The 21,989-nt window shown below is 39.8% G+C and overlaps 1 protein-coding gene across 4 annotated transcripts in view; it reads left to right on the top strand.

Annotated features, from left to right (window-relative positions):
- spef2 (sperm flagellar 2) overlaps nt 1-21,989 on the top strand; it is a 44,126-nt gene that overhangs the window by 15,503 nt on the left and 6,634 nt on the right. Inside the window, exons 18-31 of one of the 4 annotated variants that reach the window (XM_015340442.2) lie at nt 778-879; nt 1,279-1,415; nt 5,368-5,495; nt 6,651-6,789; nt 8,309-8,446; nt 12,827-12,987; nt 13,564-13,653; nt 14,381-14,522; nt 16,111-16,252; nt 17,352-17,477; nt 18,612-18,750; nt 19,236-19,465; nt 19,550-19,649; nt 21,383-21,468. In XM_015340442.2, coding sequence (XP_015195928.2) covers nt 778-879; nt 1,279-1,415; nt 5,368-5,495; nt 6,651-6,789; nt 8,309-8,446; nt 12,827-12,987; nt 13,564-13,653; nt 14,381-14,522; nt 16,111-16,252; nt 17,352-17,477; nt 18,612-18,750; nt 19,236-19,465; nt 19,550-19,632 — 1,757 coding nt within the window. In that variant the 3' untranslated portion in view covers nt 19,633-19,649; nt 21,383-21,468. Of the gene's footprint in view, nt 1-777; nt 880-1,278; nt 1,416-5,367; nt 5,496-6,650; nt 6,790-8,308; nt 8,447-12,826; nt 12,988-13,563; nt 13,654-14,380; nt 14,523-16,110; nt 16,253-17,351; nt 17,478-18,611; nt 18,751-19,235; nt 19,466-19,549; nt 19,650-21,382; nt 21,490-21,598; nt 21,782-21,989 lie in introns of those variants that run through there. The other 3 variants (XM_015340439.2, XM_015340440.2, XM_015340441.2) reach the window with 3 other exon arrangements.

Consider the following 21,989-nt stretch of genomic DNA (forward strand, 5'->3'; position numbering starts at 1 on the left):
TGCTCTTTTTGTGATATGTAACTCAATATTAACTCAAAATAATCCAAATATTTTAAAATGCTGATTAAATGGACCATTGTTTTTCAGACCTTATCCTTGTTTATAATAGTACTGCAGTACACCAGGGAATGTTGCATTAGAAGTGTGTAAAACATAAATGTTGTTCACAAATACAAAATTATTAACTTGGCCACTGATACTATCTTATAAGATCGGGTCATGTTTTTTAGGGTTAGGGATTTAGTCATTTAATATGTTGGTGACTGCCATGTATCCATGTATCTCTATTTACAGCCTGTGGACTCACAGGACAACTTTTAGCACTATTTGTTTCAATGCTAAATTGACCCTGCTTTGACTAATTCAGGCTAAGCTTCCCAAACTAAGTTTAATAAAAAAGACACATTTATCCACTTTATTTAACATAGGTCTGAGCACCTACATTATCTCTTTCTAGGTAGAATGATCTTTTAAAACCTTGAAATAATTTACAAAAAATAAGGAGCTGTCTCGGCATGCTCTAACAAACAGATATTGCAAAGCATGTCCTGTTCCTCTCAGGTGGCAGGGATCAAGAGGACCGCTGATCTGACCCATGTCAGATCACAGGTCTGTTAGCCTAATGGTCACATACATTTTCATTTTATCACGCTGTAAAACCAGTAAGGGAGACCTACAGTCTAAACAATCTAAAATGTGTGGTTGTCAAATGCATTGTAAAGTAACTTGTAAGTGTGCATAAATCTACAGTAGATAAAAAATGATGGACTTTTTTAGGTTCCCGGAGTCGAAGCAGTTCTGCCAAGGACAGGAAGGGAAGGAAGGCCAGCATACCAGAGGGAAAGGAGGTTACCAAGAAGGTCTCCAAGTCAGGGTCAGGTACAGGTCCCAACTGTTCTATTCGTTCAATCAACAGAGTGATACTGTCCTACTTAATAAATGTTGTTTTTTTGGTGGCTAAAAATCTTACACTAAAGTTACTTCCATAAAAAGTGTAAAGGAAAACAAATGAGTGACATTTAAAATTATTGTGACAAAGTGATATTCACTGTGAAGTCACTGTTTTGCAATTAAATTGTATCTTTTAATGTGTCAAAAGTAGAATGAACAGTGATTCATTTGTTGATCACTTACAGTAGTTATTCTTCAGACTTTCACTTTTGTGAATTGATAGACATCATAACATCGGCTCTTTCAGAACAATGTGGAACGCTTTGACATGCAGGAAGGTATTGGACTTTGAAGATATTTTTTTTTTCAATTCTTCTTTGCTTTGAGGCTCTGCCCAGGGCAAGACCACAAGAGCATCTGAGTCTTCTACCTCTGAAATGGCCCCTCAGCCTGCCCCCACAGTATCCCCATCTCCCAAGCCAGGCTCCGATAAGTGGGTCTATGTGGATGAGCTCCTTCCCAAGGTATGAATGCCAGGCCCAGCAGGCCCTGTGGCCAGCAGCCTGATTATGACAGCGTCCCGCAGGCTGCCTGATTCTAACCATTCATTGGCAATTGTCTTTGAGACATGGTGGGTGTAACAGCTTCCAAAGTGGTAAGACCAAAGGGTATACCTCGAGACAGGAGCAAAAGCTGTTATTATGTTTAATAGCACAAGCAAGTTCTCGTAATAACATTTTGCAGACTCTTGTGTAATATGCACAAAACCCTACACATTTTCACCTAAGGTCAACTCAAGTGCTTGGCCTCCCAGGTCTCTTGTCTCTTCAGTTTTCAGTTTCACTTTCTTTCATCTCACTACATTGGGGTCTTGACGGTCTCACCCGTCTCACTCGTCTTGCCGTCTTTGTTCTGCTTTGCTCTTTTCCCTCTGCTTCTCTCAGCTGCTTCCTTACTTTCCCTTTGGTCCCCCTTTTATCCTCCTGCTCGGCAGAAGACCTTGCCAGGACCAATCGGATTTCAAGAATTCCTGCAAACTGAAATGAATGTAACATTAAACCAGATAAAACGTGTTAGTTTTATCAAATAAAAGCTATTGGGGATTCTTTTACATAGGAAGCTAAGAAAGGTAGTAAAAGAGAAGAGGACATTCAGCCTGCCTGGATTCATTGGTTGCTAGTATCTACATGGTCCCAAGGTTTCATCCAGCTGTTTCTTGAAAGGAGCCAGGAAAACTTGTTCCAGACTCAATCCCTCAACCCCTTGTCCAAGAAGTGCCTCTTGTTTAATGCGTAGTGATTGTCCACTTACAGGCTTTCAAGTAGTGGACGCCTCTAGTGACTGTAAGAATTTTCTTTCTTCCCACTTCTGAAACTTATCAGTTTGGAAGATTGAGCAGCTAAGCAACTTTATTCTTAGCAGGTTTTCTAGGACTGATAGATGTCAACCAGGATGGAGGTGCCCATCCTGCCTATTTGATAATTCTTTCAAAGTCTTTTACCATTCAACTCCAAAAAGAGTATCTACAGAAGGTCTTATTGTAGTGACAATGCACTTTGAATAAAGTTAAACAGGGATCCTGCATAGATCAGGTTAGCTGCTTAGTTGCCATTTTGTTCTCTTGTTGATACTCTTCACGTGTTGTACCTCTACCTACTGTACTCTTGAGCAAAAACTGTTTGGACATACCTGTATACCTCTGAACTCAGTAAGCCTCATTCTATCGCAAATTATCATGAGGTGCTCACCTTTTATGGATAGTTAAATTATTTAAATAACCTGTTTTAAAAGAGTATTTTGCATGCAGCAAAAATGTCATACGGAAATGTTTCAGATAAGGAATGAATTAACACTTAAATTACACATTCATGTTTGGTGTGACTTTAAAGACCTATCCTGCTTCAGAGTTATTATGGTATCAGTTGGACTCCTCAGAAAAGACTTTAAAGACCTTTGCCTTTAAAAGTTTTTTTTTGCTGATCATCCCAAATTTGTATCAACTTATTCAGCATTGTATAAAATACTTTAATTACATCTGCAGATTTTATCTTGTTTTTGCCAGGTATTGCATTGACCCAAATAAAGAGCACTCATGGCGAAATGTCAACCACAGATCAGCTGATAGGAAGTCATTCTGAAGCTTATGCTTAATGTCCTCATATTCTTCACTAGCCTTTTTTGTGTTTGCACGTCTGCCTCTGACCAAAGAATCCAAGGTGATTTCTGATCAGTGCTTAGAAATCTAAATTTATAGTGTGTCTTTTATTGTGATTTTGCAATCTCAAGAGGCTCAGTAGTTTTAAGCACTGATGAGGGAGAGATATTTTTTAGAGCAATGCACATAAACTGTGAAACACCATGTACAAACTACAGCTGGCTTAAAATAATATTTAATGAAGTAGATAAAGGCATTTTTTAAATATTTTTGTTAAATAGCCTGGTTGAAATGGTACATTTAAATAATCAGTTCAATGAAGTGCTTTGTACACATTGTAGTGTAAGCAAACAAACAATTTGAAGTGGCTGTTTCATCTGTTTGTGGAATTAAAACAGATAACCAATGATGGTGGAAGTGAAGTAGCAATGTGTGCTTTTAGCTATGGTATCATTTCACATATACATGTAGGACTATTCCTCAGCTGTCTGTCTGTACCTCTAGAAGTGAGCACAAAAGATGTACCAGCTATCTGGTAACTTTAGTGGATCATACTTGTGGAGAATGTTCCTTTCTGGACCGCAGAAATTTCTTCTCCGAACGCACTGCTTCATTGTATGTTCTTTTCTGCTCATGTTCTGGATCGAAAGCTGCTGACACATGTTGGCATGTTGGATGAAAATTCTGAGTATTATCAGCTGTTTTAGTGAATATGTTTCTGTCACTTCACAGTACCTTTGATCCTGCTTCTCCAAACCAATATATTTGTTTTCTTACATGATTTACTTTTTCAACCATAAGGTTCATTTGTATATACAGTATGTTGAGCCGTGAGATGCTTAATTTAATCTTTTTACTTGAATTACATATTTGACTACATCTTTAGAATTTTTTTGTTTTGAGTAATCACAGGTGTTGAATTTAAGTAGTTTATTTTAAGCAAACAACAATAATGCTTATTATGGGAAAGATTGACAAGGCACTTACTCCTACTGCCTGTTCTTGGTCACCTATGAAGAGCCGTTAAAACAGCTGTTGGAGAGAGACTCTAATAAGAATTGTGGATATGGCTGAACCGTTCCGTTTACCAAATTTCTTGGCAACAGTATGACCTGAAGCAAGGTATTTGATCAGCAAGGTATTGAAACCAAGAATTATTGTATGTGTAGAAAACAGATTATATATCTGATTGGGTATAATCATGCACATGGAATGTGTTAAGGAATTTAATATACTTAATTACGAGGCCATCTTAAATGGAAGTTAAAACCTAAAGAAACCTCAGGATCAAAAATGAGAAATGCTTGTACTATAATAGCTTTTCTGGTACAATATTAGACTACTTAATTTTCCATCCGCTGTTGTTTTGTTCATTTCTAACTCCAAGAAGGGTAGTGACAACTGCGCAGCAGTCAAAACATTGCTCTACTGGTCCAAATGTCTGATTAGTACCATAGCTATTTGCAAGAGTAACACGCAAATTAGCAGTAGTTCACCAACTCACCTTTGTGCTTACTCTGCCTAATTCCCTATCCTTCATTCTGCTTAGTCAGTCCCTCAACCATTTATTTAGTCTCTTCGATCAAATATGCATGCTTGATTCAGTAACTTTAAAGTATGTTAAACAACTGTAGGTGTCATTGCTTTTCCAGTTAATGTATGGCAAATATTTCTAAAGAGCTGCAGCTCTTAAAAATACTTACTGTTCCTGTCAGGCTTGTGTGATATGTAACTTTGAAAAGTTATATATCATATGCTCCTTCCTGCATTTATTGCAGAACGGTCTAGATGCCAGTATTAGTTGGATAAAACTGCACTTATTCAGGAAGGGTTTTTAACTGCACTTATTCAGGAAGGGTATTTAAAGGTATTGTGTAATAATTCGGATCAGCTCAAAGAGAGTATATGTTCCAGGTCAATACTACTGTATGTCTGCAGAGTGCCAACTGACAGTCTAACAAACCCTTCTTATATTTGCCTCATACAAATAAAAGTATATATACAGTATGTTTTACAGTACACATGTTGTAGTATCTGTTTTTTATGTTACATTCCAATACTGTTGACATAAAGTATTTATAGATCTGTAACAGTAGTGGTGCTTCTGCTTTCATTGTACCCATATCCCCAGCTGTTAACTTTACAAGATTCTTGCTAAGCTGAACAGGTGAGAAATTGCAAGGTCTGAAACGGAATGTGATTTAAAGAGCCATACAGGACCTATAGAGCTGTGACTGCTGAAGCTCTGGGCTGCCCATTCTACTTTATAGTACTGTATGTTTTTCTCCAGTCCATTATTCATTCATTATTATTTCATACAGGAGATACCTGAATATCTCGTTCCGTACTGGGAGAATGTGTGTGACTCTTACATTACCAATGTCAAGATGGTAATGCGCAACCTGCGCTCTGAAGGCTATCTGATCATCCACCACTTATATGACATCAGGTACGAATTATGTGGGGTGTTTTGTCAGTTGATTTTTTTCAGCATAGCATGTCATAATTTTGACCTAACCGGCTTTTTTTGCATGTTCAGTGTTTTTCTACCTTCATGGTTTTTAACAAGAACAGAAAGGAAAATGAGACCTGCAGTGCCTGGTGACTTTTGAAGTGAAAATTTGTGCAGTTACAGTACCTGAGAGGTCTTTATTTTCAGACATACTGTACTGCTTATGCTGAAGACTTGCAGGGCAGCTGTAAATATTGTGGCTTGATTTTTCACTCCTGCGGGGGTAATAGTGAGAGCTGGGGTCAGTGTTTAAAAGGTAGGTGTTGCAGTGTGTGGGTAGCTTCCTCCTCATCTCTCTGAAGTCACTGTGGATGAAAGTTTATTTTCAGAACTTCTTGCTTTCTTTTGCAGCCACAGTTGTACAGTACAACACTGAGAAATTCTTAATTTATTGAATGAATTACGCTTCATGCCCATGTTTACAGAAAACCATGCACTGAACAATTATGTCACTCTGAAAAGGAACATTTGTATGTTGAATATGCATTCAGGCAGGCCCCTGGATTCGGTGACCTGAGGCACATACAATAGATCAAATGAGCAAAGCAGCTGCTACATCTGAAGCATTTGGCCTCTGGATTGGGGGGGTTGAACAGTCCTGAGCGTTGAGGGGTGTGACAACACAGCAAAAGACTCACTACGTGCTGTGGTACATTTTTCACATTTTTTCCCAACAATTTACTTGATCAGAACCACAGAGCCGCTCCAGCATAGGAGGGCATACAGACTCTGAGAAACACTAGCATGTCAGGTTCACATCTCGATGCCTGAAACACACAGTCCAGGCAGATAGGCAGCTAAACGACCAATCCCCTGGAGAAGGGAGTTGAAACACTCCTGAGGGCAGAGGCTGGAGTCTGCTGAACTGACTCATACAGGACTCACACGTTACATACTGTACGTGACAGGGTATAGAACTAGATCCCTAACTTTGCCTTCATTTCCATCTCTATGTATAACAATCCTAGAATTCTAAATAGTTTTTCCTTGTTTTTAGAATGCATTGTATGTACTTTCTGGCTGTTAGGTTTAAATCACCTAATATTATGGGGTTGCCTGTACCTATAATAACTTGTAACTCACCTGGCGCAGGGAGGAGTTCAAGGAGTTCCTCAGACGCCCTGACCACAAGCAGGAGTTTGTGTCCCAGTGGCAGCAGGACTACAATAGCATCCCTGATGACATGAGAGATGACGAGGAAACCAAGGCTGAACTCCACCAGCGGCTTGATGTGAGTGGCATTTGTCTTCTTCATGCATTAACAGCCTTGCTGCTTAAACTGAGCTCTTATCCAGTCTTTGGCAGGAAAAGAGTTGCATGGGGAGCATAGTGACTTCATTGCAATTACAGTAGCAATACTGGGACTGTGTTTTGTAAGAGTGCCATTTTCAGTGAGAGAGACAAGTAGGTACAGATAAGGGGCAATAAGGTTACACTATCCCATTCAGGGTAGCTTGACTTCTGTTTGCATCATTCTGTTTGCAAGTACTGTACATATACTGAATATGTGCCTTTCGTGCAGTAATCTTGATCTTGAACTACAGGTATCTGTTTTCTTGACTAGACCCAGTATTCCCCTCACTCAAACTGAATCTTAACCAGAGCATTTAGCCTAACCTCAGAACAAACACCTGCCTTTGACACAAACATTAATGCTAATTCCCCCCAGCAGATGGTGGCACTTTTATTCTATTAAATCCATGTGGTAAGCATGATATGCTCCTTCACATAAAGAGAAAGAGAGCGTAATTAATATAAAATAAAATATTGATTTAGGAGGATTTGTAGAATTGTGTTTTCACTTTGACACATTAGTTTTTTGTGTCGGTTAATAGCAAAAAATCTGAATTAAACACATTATAATTACACAATAAAATGTGAAAAAGTCCAAGGTGGGTAAATACATATGCTATGACAGTGTTTTGTGTCTGTGTATATTAACATCAGTAAGATCTTCTCTTTTGGTGCTTTCTGGCTGACATGAGAATTTAAGTCACAAGTGTAAAATTCTGTGGAACATTTGCATGATGTTAAGTCCACGTCACAAAAAGCCGCAAAGCTGCTTGTTCATCAATGTGGTTTTGTAGTTTCGGTATCTTTGAAGTGAACCTTAATAAAATGTCAAGAAATGTAGAAATTGTCGAAATTATGTCTGATAACCTTTTCAAAAGTCTGCATATGGCAACATCAGGTTCCCGAGAAAAATCTTCAGCAAAAATGAATGTGACATACAGTAGCCTTCAGTGATTTACAAAGACTAATGAGGAAAATACCAGGGTCCAAGCAGGGCGATCGCTCATTAGTCTTATGATTTTATCTAGACTGTAGATTAGCACAAACATCAGTCTAAGAGATTCATTCCCTGGTGCTCTGTACATCGTGTCTAACAGAAGCATAGACATCCCTCTGGTACTATAAATTAATGATTGAGTCCTTTAAGAGAGAATCATAATAAAATCCAGTGGCAGGGCCAGTGCGAAAGTAATAGATACTACTGCTGCTGTATAGTCACTGTTTTTTTTTAAGTTTTTCTAAAGCAAGTTTAAGCTTCATTCAAAAATCAATGATATTGATACTGAAATCTTTGTAAGCAGATCTGTTTTCACGAATTCATCCCACGGATTACTGTCCCTGGGCCACTGCCTTGTGGGTCTCCTCCAGTCCGCAGCTGGAACTGGGCGCGGACCCCTGTTGCCTCGTGAGGCTGTAAGGCGCCCCTGTTTCTCAACCCCCACTGCATCTTCCTTCAGGATCTGCGGGAACGCTTGTGGGACATCTGTGACAACCGGAGGGAGGAGGCAATGCAGGAGAGAGGCAATGTCATAAGTGGTGGCTGGCTGGAAGATCACACCGCAATCCTCATTAACCACTTCTCCTCCTTGATGCAGGTATCAGATGTGCCGCAGGCCTGCAGGGCTGCTCTCTGTACATGCAGCAGGCATGCGACTCAGGAAAGAATGTAGAAATTGTGACTTTTATTTCCTGTGTTTTATACTGTGTTTTACTTACAACTTGAGAAGGAAAGCCCCCTGCATTTTTCATGGGGAGTAGGTTAAAAGTACTGTAGGTTTGGTGATGACAATGCAGGTGGTGAAACAATGTAGCGCCTTGTGGTTTTACAGGTGGTAAAGGTGTAACAAACCATTTTATCAAACAAATCATTTGTAATTTACAAACTTCTCAATCTTTGTGCTGAAGGAGTATTTTGACATGACTTTGTCAGTATCTGTCATGAGTCTGTATACCTGAGTAAAATCCTTGTGTGATCTCTGTCAAGTGATAAAGGGATTTAAATTGTTCATGGATGTGTCCAGCCTACTGTACCTCTCAGAGCAGAAGTAATTCTGATTGCTCATTGAACTCACAAATTAATATCTATAAGCGTTTTTATATTGATTCCAGATCGATTCCAGATCGAGTTCAGTACTGCTCTGCTGATACTTATAATGCACATTTTTTACTTATACTTATAATGCACATTTCCCACTTGTAGAAGTTTGTGCTTCTCTGAATTAAGTTTAATGTGCCAAATTCGCGCCCTCTTCCTCAATACTGGGTTTGTATTTCTTTTGCAGTTACTACCGTATTTGCTGTCCTGATGATTTTTTACCATCTGAAATTGTAAAAGATTTACTAACAACACCAGTATTGCTGTTGTTGATATATATTGATATAATATTGATACAGATCGGGAAAAGACACTATCCTAATACTCATTGCTGTGGAACTTCACTAATTACATCATTACCATTAGAGGCTTTTCTTTCCTGTATTCATGTTCTCCGTTTTCTACAAATTAGCTGCTTGTTTGCCTTCCTGAATACTTTTATTATTTTCTTCATACTGGATTTTAAACATGGTATTCTACAGTATGTAGAAGATCTATCAGCAGTCTTCAGGAAATTCAATGCTTCAGTGTTATCCAGGGCCCCTGTTGTTTGTTTAAAGAAATCTTATAGATTGTGCCCATTCTGAAATCCATGCTGGCTGACCTCACAGAGAATTTTCTCATTCTCCTCTTCTATTTCCACACCTTAACATGGAATAAATATAGGATTGGTTGGCATGTGATTGTTAAGTTTCAGTTTTGTTGGATTTCTGTCTAAGCATGATAGCTGTTTTCCTTTTCTTGGTATTGATTATTAAGCCAGCCAGTTGTTTATTATTGTTTATTAAACCAGTTTGTTATCTCCAGCAGCCGTATCACCCTGCAACTCACAACTGGCAACCCACTGAAGCTAAGCAGGTGTGAGCCTGGTCAATAGGGAGACCTCCAGGGAAAAACTAAGGCTGCTACTGGAAGAGGTGTTAGTGGGGGTGGTCACCCTGTGGTCTGTGTGGGTCTTACTATACCCAGTATAGTGACAGGGACACTATACTGTAAAAAGGCACCATTCTTCGGATGAGGTCCTGACTCTCTGTGGTCATTAAAAATAGCATGGTGTTTCTTTAAAAGAATATGGGTCTGGCATATTTTTCTTGCAATGTGATAGGCTAAGCTCCCCAAACTTTTTCCATAATGCCATTATGTAAAAGTTAAGGACATTATATTATTAAGTTTAATAAAAACATGAATAAAGCAAAGATCTAATACCACTACTACTACCACAGCTACTAATACTAGTGATGATGATGATGATGATGATGATAACACAGCCAGGAGGTGGCATTGAACTGAATGCAAATAGACATGCAGAGGATGAGCCAAGTTTCCTGTACAAATTGTACAAATTGCCTCTGTTGAGTGATAGGGCAGCCTATCTTTGTTGTAAGCTTTATTATCTTACCACAGAAATACAAATGATAAGCCCCAGTCCCTTTAAAATGCAACAACTTCACAAGTATGTTGTGATTGTGATTACACACCTTACAAATATCCTTTAGTTAGATGGGCCTCTGTTCAGGCCCAGCCGTAAGTGCAGTCCACTGTGCTCAAAGGAAAGCCTGTTGTACAAGAAACCACTTGTAGTATCCCACACAAGTTGATTCTAACAGACATTTGAACTCTACAGCGGTAGAAAAATTTGTAAACTCTACTTACAGGATTTTACATATCTACATTTTACATATCAATCTATTTGCATTAGTTTCGCCAATTGCCTGACCTGCTTATAATTGACTCGGTTTATAAATCTTATCTGCAGACAGGCAGCTGAGTGGCTTTGGGAAGTGACAATCAGTTTCACACTGTCTTTGTGAATGTGGTTATCTGTGTTTTCTCAGACAGATGTGATTCTAGCACCGTTTTGTCAGTTAAGCGGCTAAGCTGCTTTCACATCAGAAGTTTTAATAAATTTATGGTGAGAGCTGGCTTTGTTTCACCTTTGTCTGTGCCAGATGTGCCGTGGCCCTCGCTCGTTCCTAATCAAACAAATAATTGCACTAATCTCATAACTGATATAACGTCATGGCACACAAAGCCACCTGACTGCTTTGTCTTCCCTTATTATCAACAATTAAAAAACATAATGTCCCAAAAGTCCTGACTTGGTAGTTTTGATGTCTTGGTCTTGGACACTCTTTGTGCAGTTCTTCGTGTGGCTCTAATGGATGGCTCTTAACTGTCCTAGCTGCACATACTGTACTCTGAAGTTAATCAAACAAATGCAACTTTTAAAGCTCTAAATAAAACTAAGACCTTATAGGTGCTAATCAAAATAAAAGCAGGTTTGCAGCAAGCACATGATCCATTTGGAGAGATTTATGGCCATGTCTTATGAACATCAAGTGCATATTTTGGTCAAACAAAATTATTTGTTGGCTTTTTTTTTCATTAAAGGAAGTGTTTCAACCATTCAGCCACATTCGAGGGGAAACCCAGCTACAAAAACTAGATTAATAAAGTACACAACTATGATTATTCTGTATTTTAGATTTAATGTTTATTTTATATTTAGTTCCATACATAATTTCTACAGTAGTTTTTTGTTCAAAAAACATTTTTTATTATACTGCAGTCAGTCTTAATGTGCAAGTGTGATCTGTCTTATTTTTACAAATATTGATGTTTCTCAATATTGATATATTGATGTTTCTCAAGACCTTGTTTAGGAAGAGACGAGTTTTCCCTTGCACTGAAAAACAAAGATCAAAGACTGTTGTGTAGTTAGAGTAAGTATTAATAACTAGAAATGGTGCTTTTTTCTAAAGAAACAAGGTGGAGACAATTTTTGGGTCTTGACTGGAGTTCTGTGTATACTGTGGACATCGTCCTTCGGATGAGACGTAAAACCGAGGTCCTGACTCTCTGTGGTCATTAAAAATCCCAGGGCGTTTCTCGAAAAGAGTAGGGGTGTAGCCCAGGCATCCTGGCCAAATTTCCCATTGGCCCATACCAATCATGGCCTCCTAATAATCCCCATCTATGAATTGGCTACATTACTCTGCTCTCCTCCCCACCAATAGCTGATGTGTGGTGAGCGTTCTGGCGCACTATGGCTGCTGTCGCATCATCTAGGTGGGGCTGCACATTGGTGGTGGTGGAGAGGAGTCCCCATTACCTGTAAAGCGCTTTGAGTGGAGTGTCCAGAAAAGCGCTATATAAGTGTAAGCAATTATTATTATTATTATCGTAAGCTGAATACATAATACATGCATAATGAATACATAATAATGAACACTGACTCAGAGACTGTAGCTTATAACTATAAGATATTTCATTGATAAACCTGATGGCAGGATGTATACTGCTTTGCTTTGTTCTGTAAAGCCTTCCTTCCTATTTTTTGGTTCTTAGACACAAAAAGTCCTGGGTCAGTTCGGAGAAACTCAAAGCATGAAAATAATTTAAATTGACTAGACTTCCAAACTATCATTGTGACCACTGCTTTCATCAGAAGATCTTGATTTTCTTTAACAATGTATTTGCACCTTAGAGACATTTTAGAAAAGACATGTATTCAAGAGCTCTAAACTGGTAGAATCCCAGCACTGTCAACGTATTTCCAAAGCTGCTTTTCAGTCATTGGCGTCATCTCCCTAACTTTCTGTCCAGTTGTTCCAGTAACAGATTAATAGATGGGTCCGTGTGAGATGCAGGCACTGGGATGGCCAGACCAGGTCTGGTCCCAGGTTGTGGAGATACCACCGTGATTCTCCTTGTTTTCCCCACAGGGTCTTTGTTCAGTTTCTCTTCCTTATCCTTTGTTTCTTGTCTGACAGTATGCCTGAAAGGCCAGGGCCTTTGGCACCAAACTGCAGGTTGGTTCTGTGGAGATAACTGGAGATGTGTTTCAGTTTACCAGTGGTGTGCATGATGATTCTTCCAGGTGGAAGTTGACCGATGCCAGGATACGCTACGTCTCCTGCGGGATTACTATAAAGGCATGGAAGGCGGCCTCCTTCCTGAAGCCAGCATGGACTTTGCCTGCATCCCCCTGGTAGACACTGTGGAGGAGGATCCAAAGCATGACACAGAAAGGACAATGAGGTTGGTGTAAAACACATTTGTACTTTCTTTAAGCAGCATCTACTGTCCTGTCCTGCAGTTTTTGGTCAGTTCAGATTACACATATTCCACAGGCAGTTTTGTTAATTTTCAAATGAATCCTGAGATATTGGGTAGATCAAAAAACTTGAGACTTTGAAGAGCGTCTTGATGAAATTCAGAATATGTTTCGGAGATTTCCTAATTTACCTGTATTTCTTATAGTAAATGCTTTTTTTGATTTTGTTTAAGTGATTACTTGGCTTGCTACCATACTGCTATAATGATTACATTCTCCAAAAATCATCTTGAAACTCCTATATACAATAGTTTCATTTAATGATTTCTATAGTTTCTCTGACAAATTAAGTCACAATTAAGTGGAAGGTGGTCTATCCTTCACTTGATTGGCTGTTTCATATGTGCTCTTTTCATTTTCATTACGGTAATACAATAGCTTTGAAAGTCACAAATCTTTGTTTCGCACAGAAAATTGACAGTTTCTTGAGTTCTATTCGGTCAGAACGCTTAAGGGGGTCCCTTTCTCTGTGTTTCTGTTGTTTTTACTCTACGGTCCAGTGCATCTGGCTTGGCCAACTCTGAAAGGCAAGTGAAGAGCGCCGGGCAGAAGGAAAATGAGGCGGAAGATAAGAAGCCCAAAACTGAAAAGTAAGATGTTTTCGCAGTTTCATGTGCTTTACAGTTCATCGTCAGAGGGCATTTCCAAACAGCGCCCCTGATACCATGGCTGTAAAGAATTAAAAACAAGACAAAGGAGACTAATAGGTGTGACACACCGCAGCCTTGAATCAGCTTTCAGTTCGCACCTTGGAACTTGATGAAAAACAGGAACTGCAGTAAATGAATCATTTCACTGAGTAAAGCTATGAAGTTTTGAGACATTATCTGGAAATTATTTGGGGTTGGAAATTTCACGATGGAGCAAAAAATCTCAGAAGTGCTATGAATCATCAAAATTGATAGAATTGAAAGTCATCTTTAGGGATATTATAGGACCTTTTACTGAAACAACACTAAACTATGTATTGACATCTATGCATTTTGAATAAGGAGGGGTAGATTAATAGTATTTCTATATCAACAAAAGCTCAGTAGGGCTGTAATGGTTTTGGACAAGAATGAAGGCCCACGGTTTAAAACCTGGTTTGTATGTGTACTATTGTACCTTTGAGAAATGTAATAAGTAGATGAACAGATTTCTAGACTGTCACTGTTGAAGGGAAATTGTTTTCATTTGACTAATTTGGTGAAAGAATAAAACGTATAGAGTCTTAGAAGGTACTCTATTGTACTGAAGAAGTTTGTAGTTATCTGGTTTTGCCCATTTTCTCTTTTAGTGCAGAATCTTTTAAAAATTGTGTTTCTCAATGTACAGAATACCCTTGATATCTAGAAGGCCTCTGTCTTCTGACCCCAGTGGAACAAAGCTGAAGACTGGATTAGCAGACCTCAAATCAAAGGATGAGCAACTGGTGATGGATATATGGCAGGCAGCCTGGACAGCCATTTCCAATATGGTGAGCCACCAAAGGAATGCACACTGGAAATATTTCCTGCAGGATTTTTCAAATATAGAATGAAGGAATGAAGGAATGAAGGAATTCATTTGGCTCACAAATCTGTGCAGTTTACTGTTACCAGAAGATTGAAACTGAATTAGGACAGCACTTCCCACAAGCAGTGAATCCCTCCAGTTCAAGACACTGAATAGCTGGAGATCACCATTTTTAATAGGTGTGCCTGCAGCTGTGAGCTTCAAATGGGCTGACTGACATGAGCTCATACAGTGTCTGGCACTTCACTGAGTTCCATTGTGTTTGCACAAGCTGATGCCTTTCTTTGAAAAACATTTAATCTATTGGTATGTTTTATGTTAATGATCTCTCTGCCTTCTTTTCCTGCGGCATGTACAGTAGCATCAGTTGCATTGCCATTCATAATGCTTGCATTTTAGATAGCATCAGTACAGTATATAGGAAATCATATTGCATCTTGCTTCACTACTTACTGTATAGTGAGGCCTTAGATTAATGGCACAATCTACATGCTATTTGGCCACTTAATTCTGTGATATGATATCATTTTTATATGGCTATAGAACTGCATGAATAACTATTAAATTATTTGGGTTGAATTTCCCGCATAGAGTTAATAATGACTGGAGGAGAGTTTCTGTTTCTGTTGATTCTCCTTTTTGTTAAATGTCAGGCTGTTCAATTAAGAAACAGGACAGGATTTAATACAGTACAGTATTTGCATTTTGAAACTGATCGGGATCAACAAATAAAACCTGAAAGAATGGAGTGTTGAAGTCGCCTTTGCTTTACAACAGGAAACACTTTCTTTCTTGCCACTGTAATGATTAGTCAGTGGATAATAAAAACATAATTAGTATTGTGTACAATAGTATTGTGTTATTAACGGAAACTGCCCTTTCAAGAGCCAAAGGACTAAACATATAATAAATTAAAATCACTAATAGCAATTCAGAAACAACTTCTCTTCTGTAACACATTTGCAGAACAAAATGCTGTGTTGATGAATACTTTTATAAAAAAATATTATTAATAATTTGTTTTAAAAAAACATCCATTTTCTAACTACTTTATTCAACACAGAGTTACAAGGGAGTTGGAAACTAACCCACCAAGCAACAGGCTCAAGGCAGGATACACTATGTCCTGGATGGGAAGCCAGTCCATCACTGGGCGCACACGCGCACACGCACGCACGCTCGCTCGCTCACTCACTCACTCCAGGGCCAATTTTCCCAGCAGCCAAATATCCAACCAGTATATTTTTGGACTGTGGGAGAAAACTGGAGCACCCAGAGGAAACCCACGCGAACATGGGACAAACATCCAAATTCCACAAAGGTAGCACCCCAGGGTCTAAACCAATGCTGTGAGGCAGCCAAGCTAACCACTGTGCCACCATAGCACCCTAGTTTTAAAATTCTAATTATTCAGAGTAACAAATATTTCCAACTAAGTAACCTGAAGTCTATAAAAAGACTTTTCTGGGTCACATAGTCAAAGGCGGTGAAAAAGGCCTGGGTTTGGGTCACACAGATGCACGCTCTGATGTTTGTGGGTTTGTTTCCAGATGTCTGCAGAGATCCAGCAAAAGGAGGCAGAGGAGGAAGAGGAGCGCCTTCGGAGTGCTGAGAGAGAACAACACAGAGCCTCGCAGGTCTCCGCCATGCTCAGTGCTGGGCAGGAGAAGAAGAAAAGCCCAAAGAAAAAAGGTACAGACCTGTTAGGGTCAGCTGGGAGAGACCTGCCTAGCACTCAGGGTGCAAGGCAGCAGTGTGGCACAGCAGTCAGCATCCTGGACTCTGTACCTGGGAGGTTGTGGGTTCCAATCCCAGGTGAGACACTGCTATCGTACCCTTGAGCAAGGTGTTCCAGTTGTACAACTGGGTGCAAATGTAGGTTGCTTTGGATAAAGGCATCAGCCTAGTCTAAGGCTGACGAGTGCTGTTTGTGCTTTGTGGGGTGTGGAGCCTGCTGCCACAGCCAGGGTAAGGGTTAGTAGGCATGTAACACATCATTGTTTCCAGGCAATTTCCAGGTTCAAATGTGACACACTGTGCACTGTGTCCAGCTCTAATAAAACATAACAGGCTTGGGTGCAAAAAATGTAATTCCTGTTCACTGCCAACCTAATTTTATAAACTTCTGTTTATTTAATTAATACTTTACAAAGAGCTTGTTGGATGGAGTTAGGTTTTGATTTAGCCTTCCAAAACAGGTTGTATTTTATAAGAAAATCAGTCCTTGTTATAGCTGTCGTAGGAAAGACTATTTTGGCAGTTTACTTTTAAGCAGATCTATATAATCTTCTTGTATATTAATTTTGGATCACCCACAAACAGAAGTCCCCTGAATTTTCTCATACTTTCTTCACACACAATATCACCCATTAAGTCAAATATTCTTAAACTGTGACTTCATTTCTCAGATCTGGATAATGAGTTAATAACATAAATTATTTTAAGCAATCCAACCAAAAACAGGATTTGTTATACTGGATACAGTGAATATAGTGTTCCCAATGTTCCAGCTTGTACAGCAATGGATTGCTTTCACATTATAGCCTTTCTCTTAAGCTCTTACAGCCTTTTCACACAGAAACAGATTGCTTAGCAAGGCTATTATAATGTATAATTAACGCATAACACTGACAAAATACGTGCATTCGACCTTTGAATTAGAGCCCAAGAAGACTCTGACATCGTAACTGCAAAGGTTTAAATGTCATTCTCGGTGTACTGTATTTATTCACGCCGCTGTTAAAGAGAACCCAGTAAGATGTACAGTACATCAGAGATTAACTTGTTGCAGGGGCTCCTTCGCCAGTCCCACAGCACACCCCTCCTCCAGCACCCGAGGAAGATGCTGGAGAGCTGAGGAAGAGGGCAGTGAAACTCAGGATCAGACAGGAGTACCGTGCAGCACTGGAGCACGAAGGTAACCTGAACTAAGTCTCCTGCCCGTCAGCTCCAGCTGTTTCCAACAGGGTGCAGGAGAACAATCCTAGACAGGAGTCTCCATTTCCCTGCTCCTTGGAAAACACAGAAACAGAATCTTCATAGGCTCAGTTTATCCACCTCTATTATATACTGTAGCTAAATTAAGAAGAAATGATTGTTTCTCCTGCTAAAACATGTGAAACAGTGCTATAATATTGAAACCAACCAGCAAACTAGGCTTTTTTTCTGAGTCAAATTCAAGTTTTGGCAAAATCTCAATTTTCATTCATTTTATTGTTTTCCTTCAACTGTTACTAGTTACTGTACATATTGAATGTGGAGGACTTTGTAGAGTGCCGCTTTGCATTGTTCTTTTTTGTTTGTTTTAAATAACATTTAAACTGTTGTATCTGCATCCTGAAAAATTCTGTGATGTTTTGCAGCCTTTTTTTGCACTTTATACCCAACAACAGCTTAACATGAGTGCAGTAATAAAATAACTAAAATGTTTTCAACTAAAATAAAATAACCCTATGTATGTTTGCTGCTCCAGCAGACAGATAAGAAAATTATTGGTGGTGTATTGTGGAAAATGTAGTTCATTTAACAAAAAAACATATTGTTTTGTTAAATGGTATCACTTTTCATACAGTATGCTGCACTAGTAAGTCCTTTTGCGTCTGTCGAATATTGTAGCACCATATAGTGCTTCTGGCACTGAGGTGTCTTTTAGTAATAAACCTATTAATTGTATATAGCACATTTCCTAACACGTATGCAAGTGCTCTGTCCAGTCCCACTAAATAGACAAAGAAATCAACAGAGACATGTCAGATTACTTAAAACACCATTATGTTCATCTTTTGGGGAGGGTCTCTAAGCAAATTTTACAGTTTTCTCCAAATGAAGCACTTCTTCATTACAGATTATGCAAAGCATAATTAATTTTAAAATGGAGAAATGGCTCATTAACAGTTTCACTGAGCATACTGTTGTTAAAACACGTTTCACTTTTAAAGTGATTTTTAGGATATTTACTATGAGACCACTTGAATATCAAGAGGCGAATACCACAGCTGGCTAAGGAGATGCGTTCCAGCGCAAAAAAAACGTGATACCTTTCTCTTGGCAGAGTCTGCGGTGAAAGTGAGGCTTGAACAGATAAAATCGAAGTCTTTAGCTGTTGTTCGGGACTTGCTACAGAAGGCAGACAATGCTTACAAGGAAATGGAGGAGTGGCTTGGAGCAAGGTTCTTGGCAGAAATGACAAGGTAAACTCACCACCACAACAGAATGAGTAATGTACACTGTCATGGAGCTCAGTGACACTGACAGATTTTTCTTTTTTAGCTTTTTTTCATCTAGCCTTTTCTGACTCCAGGGAAGCTCCAGTTGATTTTCACAACTGCATTTTAATTGCATTCCCCTTTTCAGTCCCAGTGTTTTCTCTCTCTAGGTTTTCATGTTTATTAACTTATATAATTGTTCTGAAATCACACTCTTTGCCATTTGAAATGACCAGTTCTTAATCCCTAACTCAGAGCAGCAGTCTCTTTGGTCTAGCAGTGATAGAGAGTCCGTGATTCCTTCTGGGCCTGTCAGGCCATGTGCTTCTTATTTACACAGTAATCGATCAATAGTGTGTCTCCAATAGGAGAATCTGTAGCAGCTGGCTACTATCACAGCCCCGTCTCATACCAGACATTTCTGGGTTCAACAGAACAAAACTAAAACTGAAACCTTTTGATGCCAACAGTATCGATCGTCTCACGGATGTGGCTCGCCATCACATCGAGTCGTCAGCTCAGATCGGGAACGAGCTGGTGCTTTCCTGTTCCGACTTCTTCGTTGACGGGGACTTGAAAGTGGTGCCCAGCCCAGAGCCGGCCCCACGGCCCCCTCCACTGGAGACACCCATGAACAGCACCCTGACCATCGCGCAGCTCCACACCTTCCACTGCCAGCTCTGTACAGCTGCACCAGCAGGTCAGGATCCCATTTCCATTCTTCAGAGCCAGACCTGAAGCTGTTACTTCTGAAGCCCAGGAAGTGTTTGTTTTCACTCTTTAGTGCACCAGCACTATCGGCCGGCGTCATCACTGATGGCACTTTTATCACGAGATGCGGCATTGCTCAGGCTTTATCTGCACTGACGTTTCCAGGTTATTGGGTAACAAGCTTTTTTTTTTATTTTTGTCTGCTTCACTTACAACAGCAATTATCTGAATGTGTGTGTAATTCACTGATTAACTCTAAAACTCTAAATTTCATGCTTCTTTCTCGTGCAATCCCTGCTTGTATCAGTTAAAGATCCTTCCAAATAGTAGTTCTCTTCTCTGCATGTCTTATCTCCTCCTACGTCCCCTCTCATCCTTACTGCTCCTCCTGAGCTTGCAGTCTAGGTCTTCTCCTCTGCCAAATGTCCTGTACCATTCCCCCTCGTTCCCTCATTCCCATCTCCTCCGCTGTTTCCCTCTGGAGCGCGAGGAGGGCTCCCTGCCTCGCCACCTTCTGATGCCTCCTAGAATGTCAGAAGCCCTCAGGCTGCAGCTGGAGGTCCCATCCCCAGCCTGTGCTGCCTCTTGCCCCATGACTATTGTACAGTATTGCCATGCACTGCTGCTGTTCCGTTTCGCTGCGCACCAGTCGCTTCATGTCACTCTCCAATTCACGGCCTGCTCCTGTATTCGTCTGCGCGCCACATTTTCCCATTCATGAGACTGACGTGGACTTTTAACGCTTGTCTTTTTTGAATGTTTTTAAAGCATGTGTTAAAAAACGACGAGATATTAGGACTGCAAAACAGACAAAAATGGGAACCCACACCAGAGAAAGAGGGAAGGAAAGAGATCTGAGTTTGCAAGTTCAGAAAAATGCAAAAAGGCATTTCTCCATCCTGTTGAAAGCATTAGAAACATGTCGCCTTCCTTATTTCCATTAGAATCAGCTCTTTCCATTTGGCAAACAGATACAGCTAAGTGTTCTTTAAGGGTATCCCAGTCTCTACCCAGGCTGCCCATTTGTTACATGCAACACTTTACTTAAGCCATGGGAAAACATGGGATTTGACCCCACAGCCTTCTGGTAAGGGGTTCACTGCCTTAACCACTACCCCACACTGATACAGACTGCCAGGGACTGACTGACACAAAAGTACATTACTCTCTCTCCAATGTCAGTATTGAGTTTGGAATGATTGGGCGCATTTGAAATTTTGTTATTTTTATAGCTCTTGTTTGTGGCTATGAAACCTAGCCAGGGAAGTAATATACATACTGTATACTGTAAAAGAGATGGTTTTGTGGTTTAGCACAGGCTATGCTGAGTGAAGTTCTGATTGTCTATTTGACACTCTGTACAGAGGTGACCAAACGAAGGCGCTCAATGCAAAAAGAAACAAAATAGAAAATGATAAAGAATGTGAAAGGTTGGTGTGTGTTTACAATCACAGACTTTGTATTCATACCCTCTTAGAAACTCACTTGGCAAGTAAGATCAGTGGATAAAGTCGTAGTCTCTGGTGTTTTCCTTCATTTCACTTGTGAAAGACATGTAACAACATGAGGAAAATATTTCAGATATCTAAACGGTTATTTCCTGCATGATTTGGCATTAGCCATTTCTAACAACCAAGTAATCAGAAATTAGATGCATTTTAGCCTGATCAGATTTAAACCGTGGAATACCCCCAGTTCTTTTCAGAACAATAAATCATTTATGGTATTCATTGTAAATGAAGAAGAAGAGTGACAGACCAGCCATACTAGTTTACAAATAAAGATATCTGTTGTGAAGGTGATGGTGATGCCAACAATTATATGTATTCTTATTGTGGCATTGCTTCTTGTTCTCATTAATATGATTTTAATTTCTGTTCTGTTTTTGTCTGTGTTTCATTGCCAGGTGTTCTGTCAAGTAGGGATTTTTTTGACATGCTGCAAGATTTAACATCTTTGAAGCTGGGAAGTGACCTTCTTCCTGACCCCTGGCTGCAGCTCTCAGGTGCCCAGGTACTCAGTTACCTGCCATGTAATACTGCTCTATTCTCACCCTGTGCTTGGGGCTCATGTTGTGACTCATACAATACTCGTATGGCTGAACATTTCTCTGCTTTTACAGATACAGGAGCTAACATCCCTACTGACCCTGGACTCGGAGCTCATTGACTGGCGCAAATTCCTGCTCCTGGCTGCTCAGCCATGGCCTTACCCTTCACAGGGAGATCTGCTCCACACGCTGGCCAGGTTCAAAGCCCTCGATCCTGACTCCACAGGGTTTATAACAGAAGAGCAATTTGACCAGGCAAGGTCCTCCTCCATACATCAACTAAAAGGCTATTCTGGTCTAAACTGAAATCTGTCCCTGGACCTCCAGACACAGTATGTTGGAGGATTTATGAGAATAGCCTATACAGTAGATATCTTATAGGGTCCTACAATTAGAACATTTCTAACCTTTAGGTCATTTTCAAGCGTATCCATTGAAGGGACAAGGCAGACAGTAATCTGGC

Source organism: Lepisosteus oculatus, chromosome 3 (genome assembly GCF_040954835.1).
Source record: "Lepisosteus oculatus isolate fLepOcu1 chromosome 3, fLepOcu1.hap2, whole genome shotgun sequence".
Classification (NCBI taxonomy): Eukaryota; Metazoa; Chordata; class Actinopteri; order Semionotiformes; family Lepisosteidae; genus Lepisosteus; species Lepisosteus oculatus.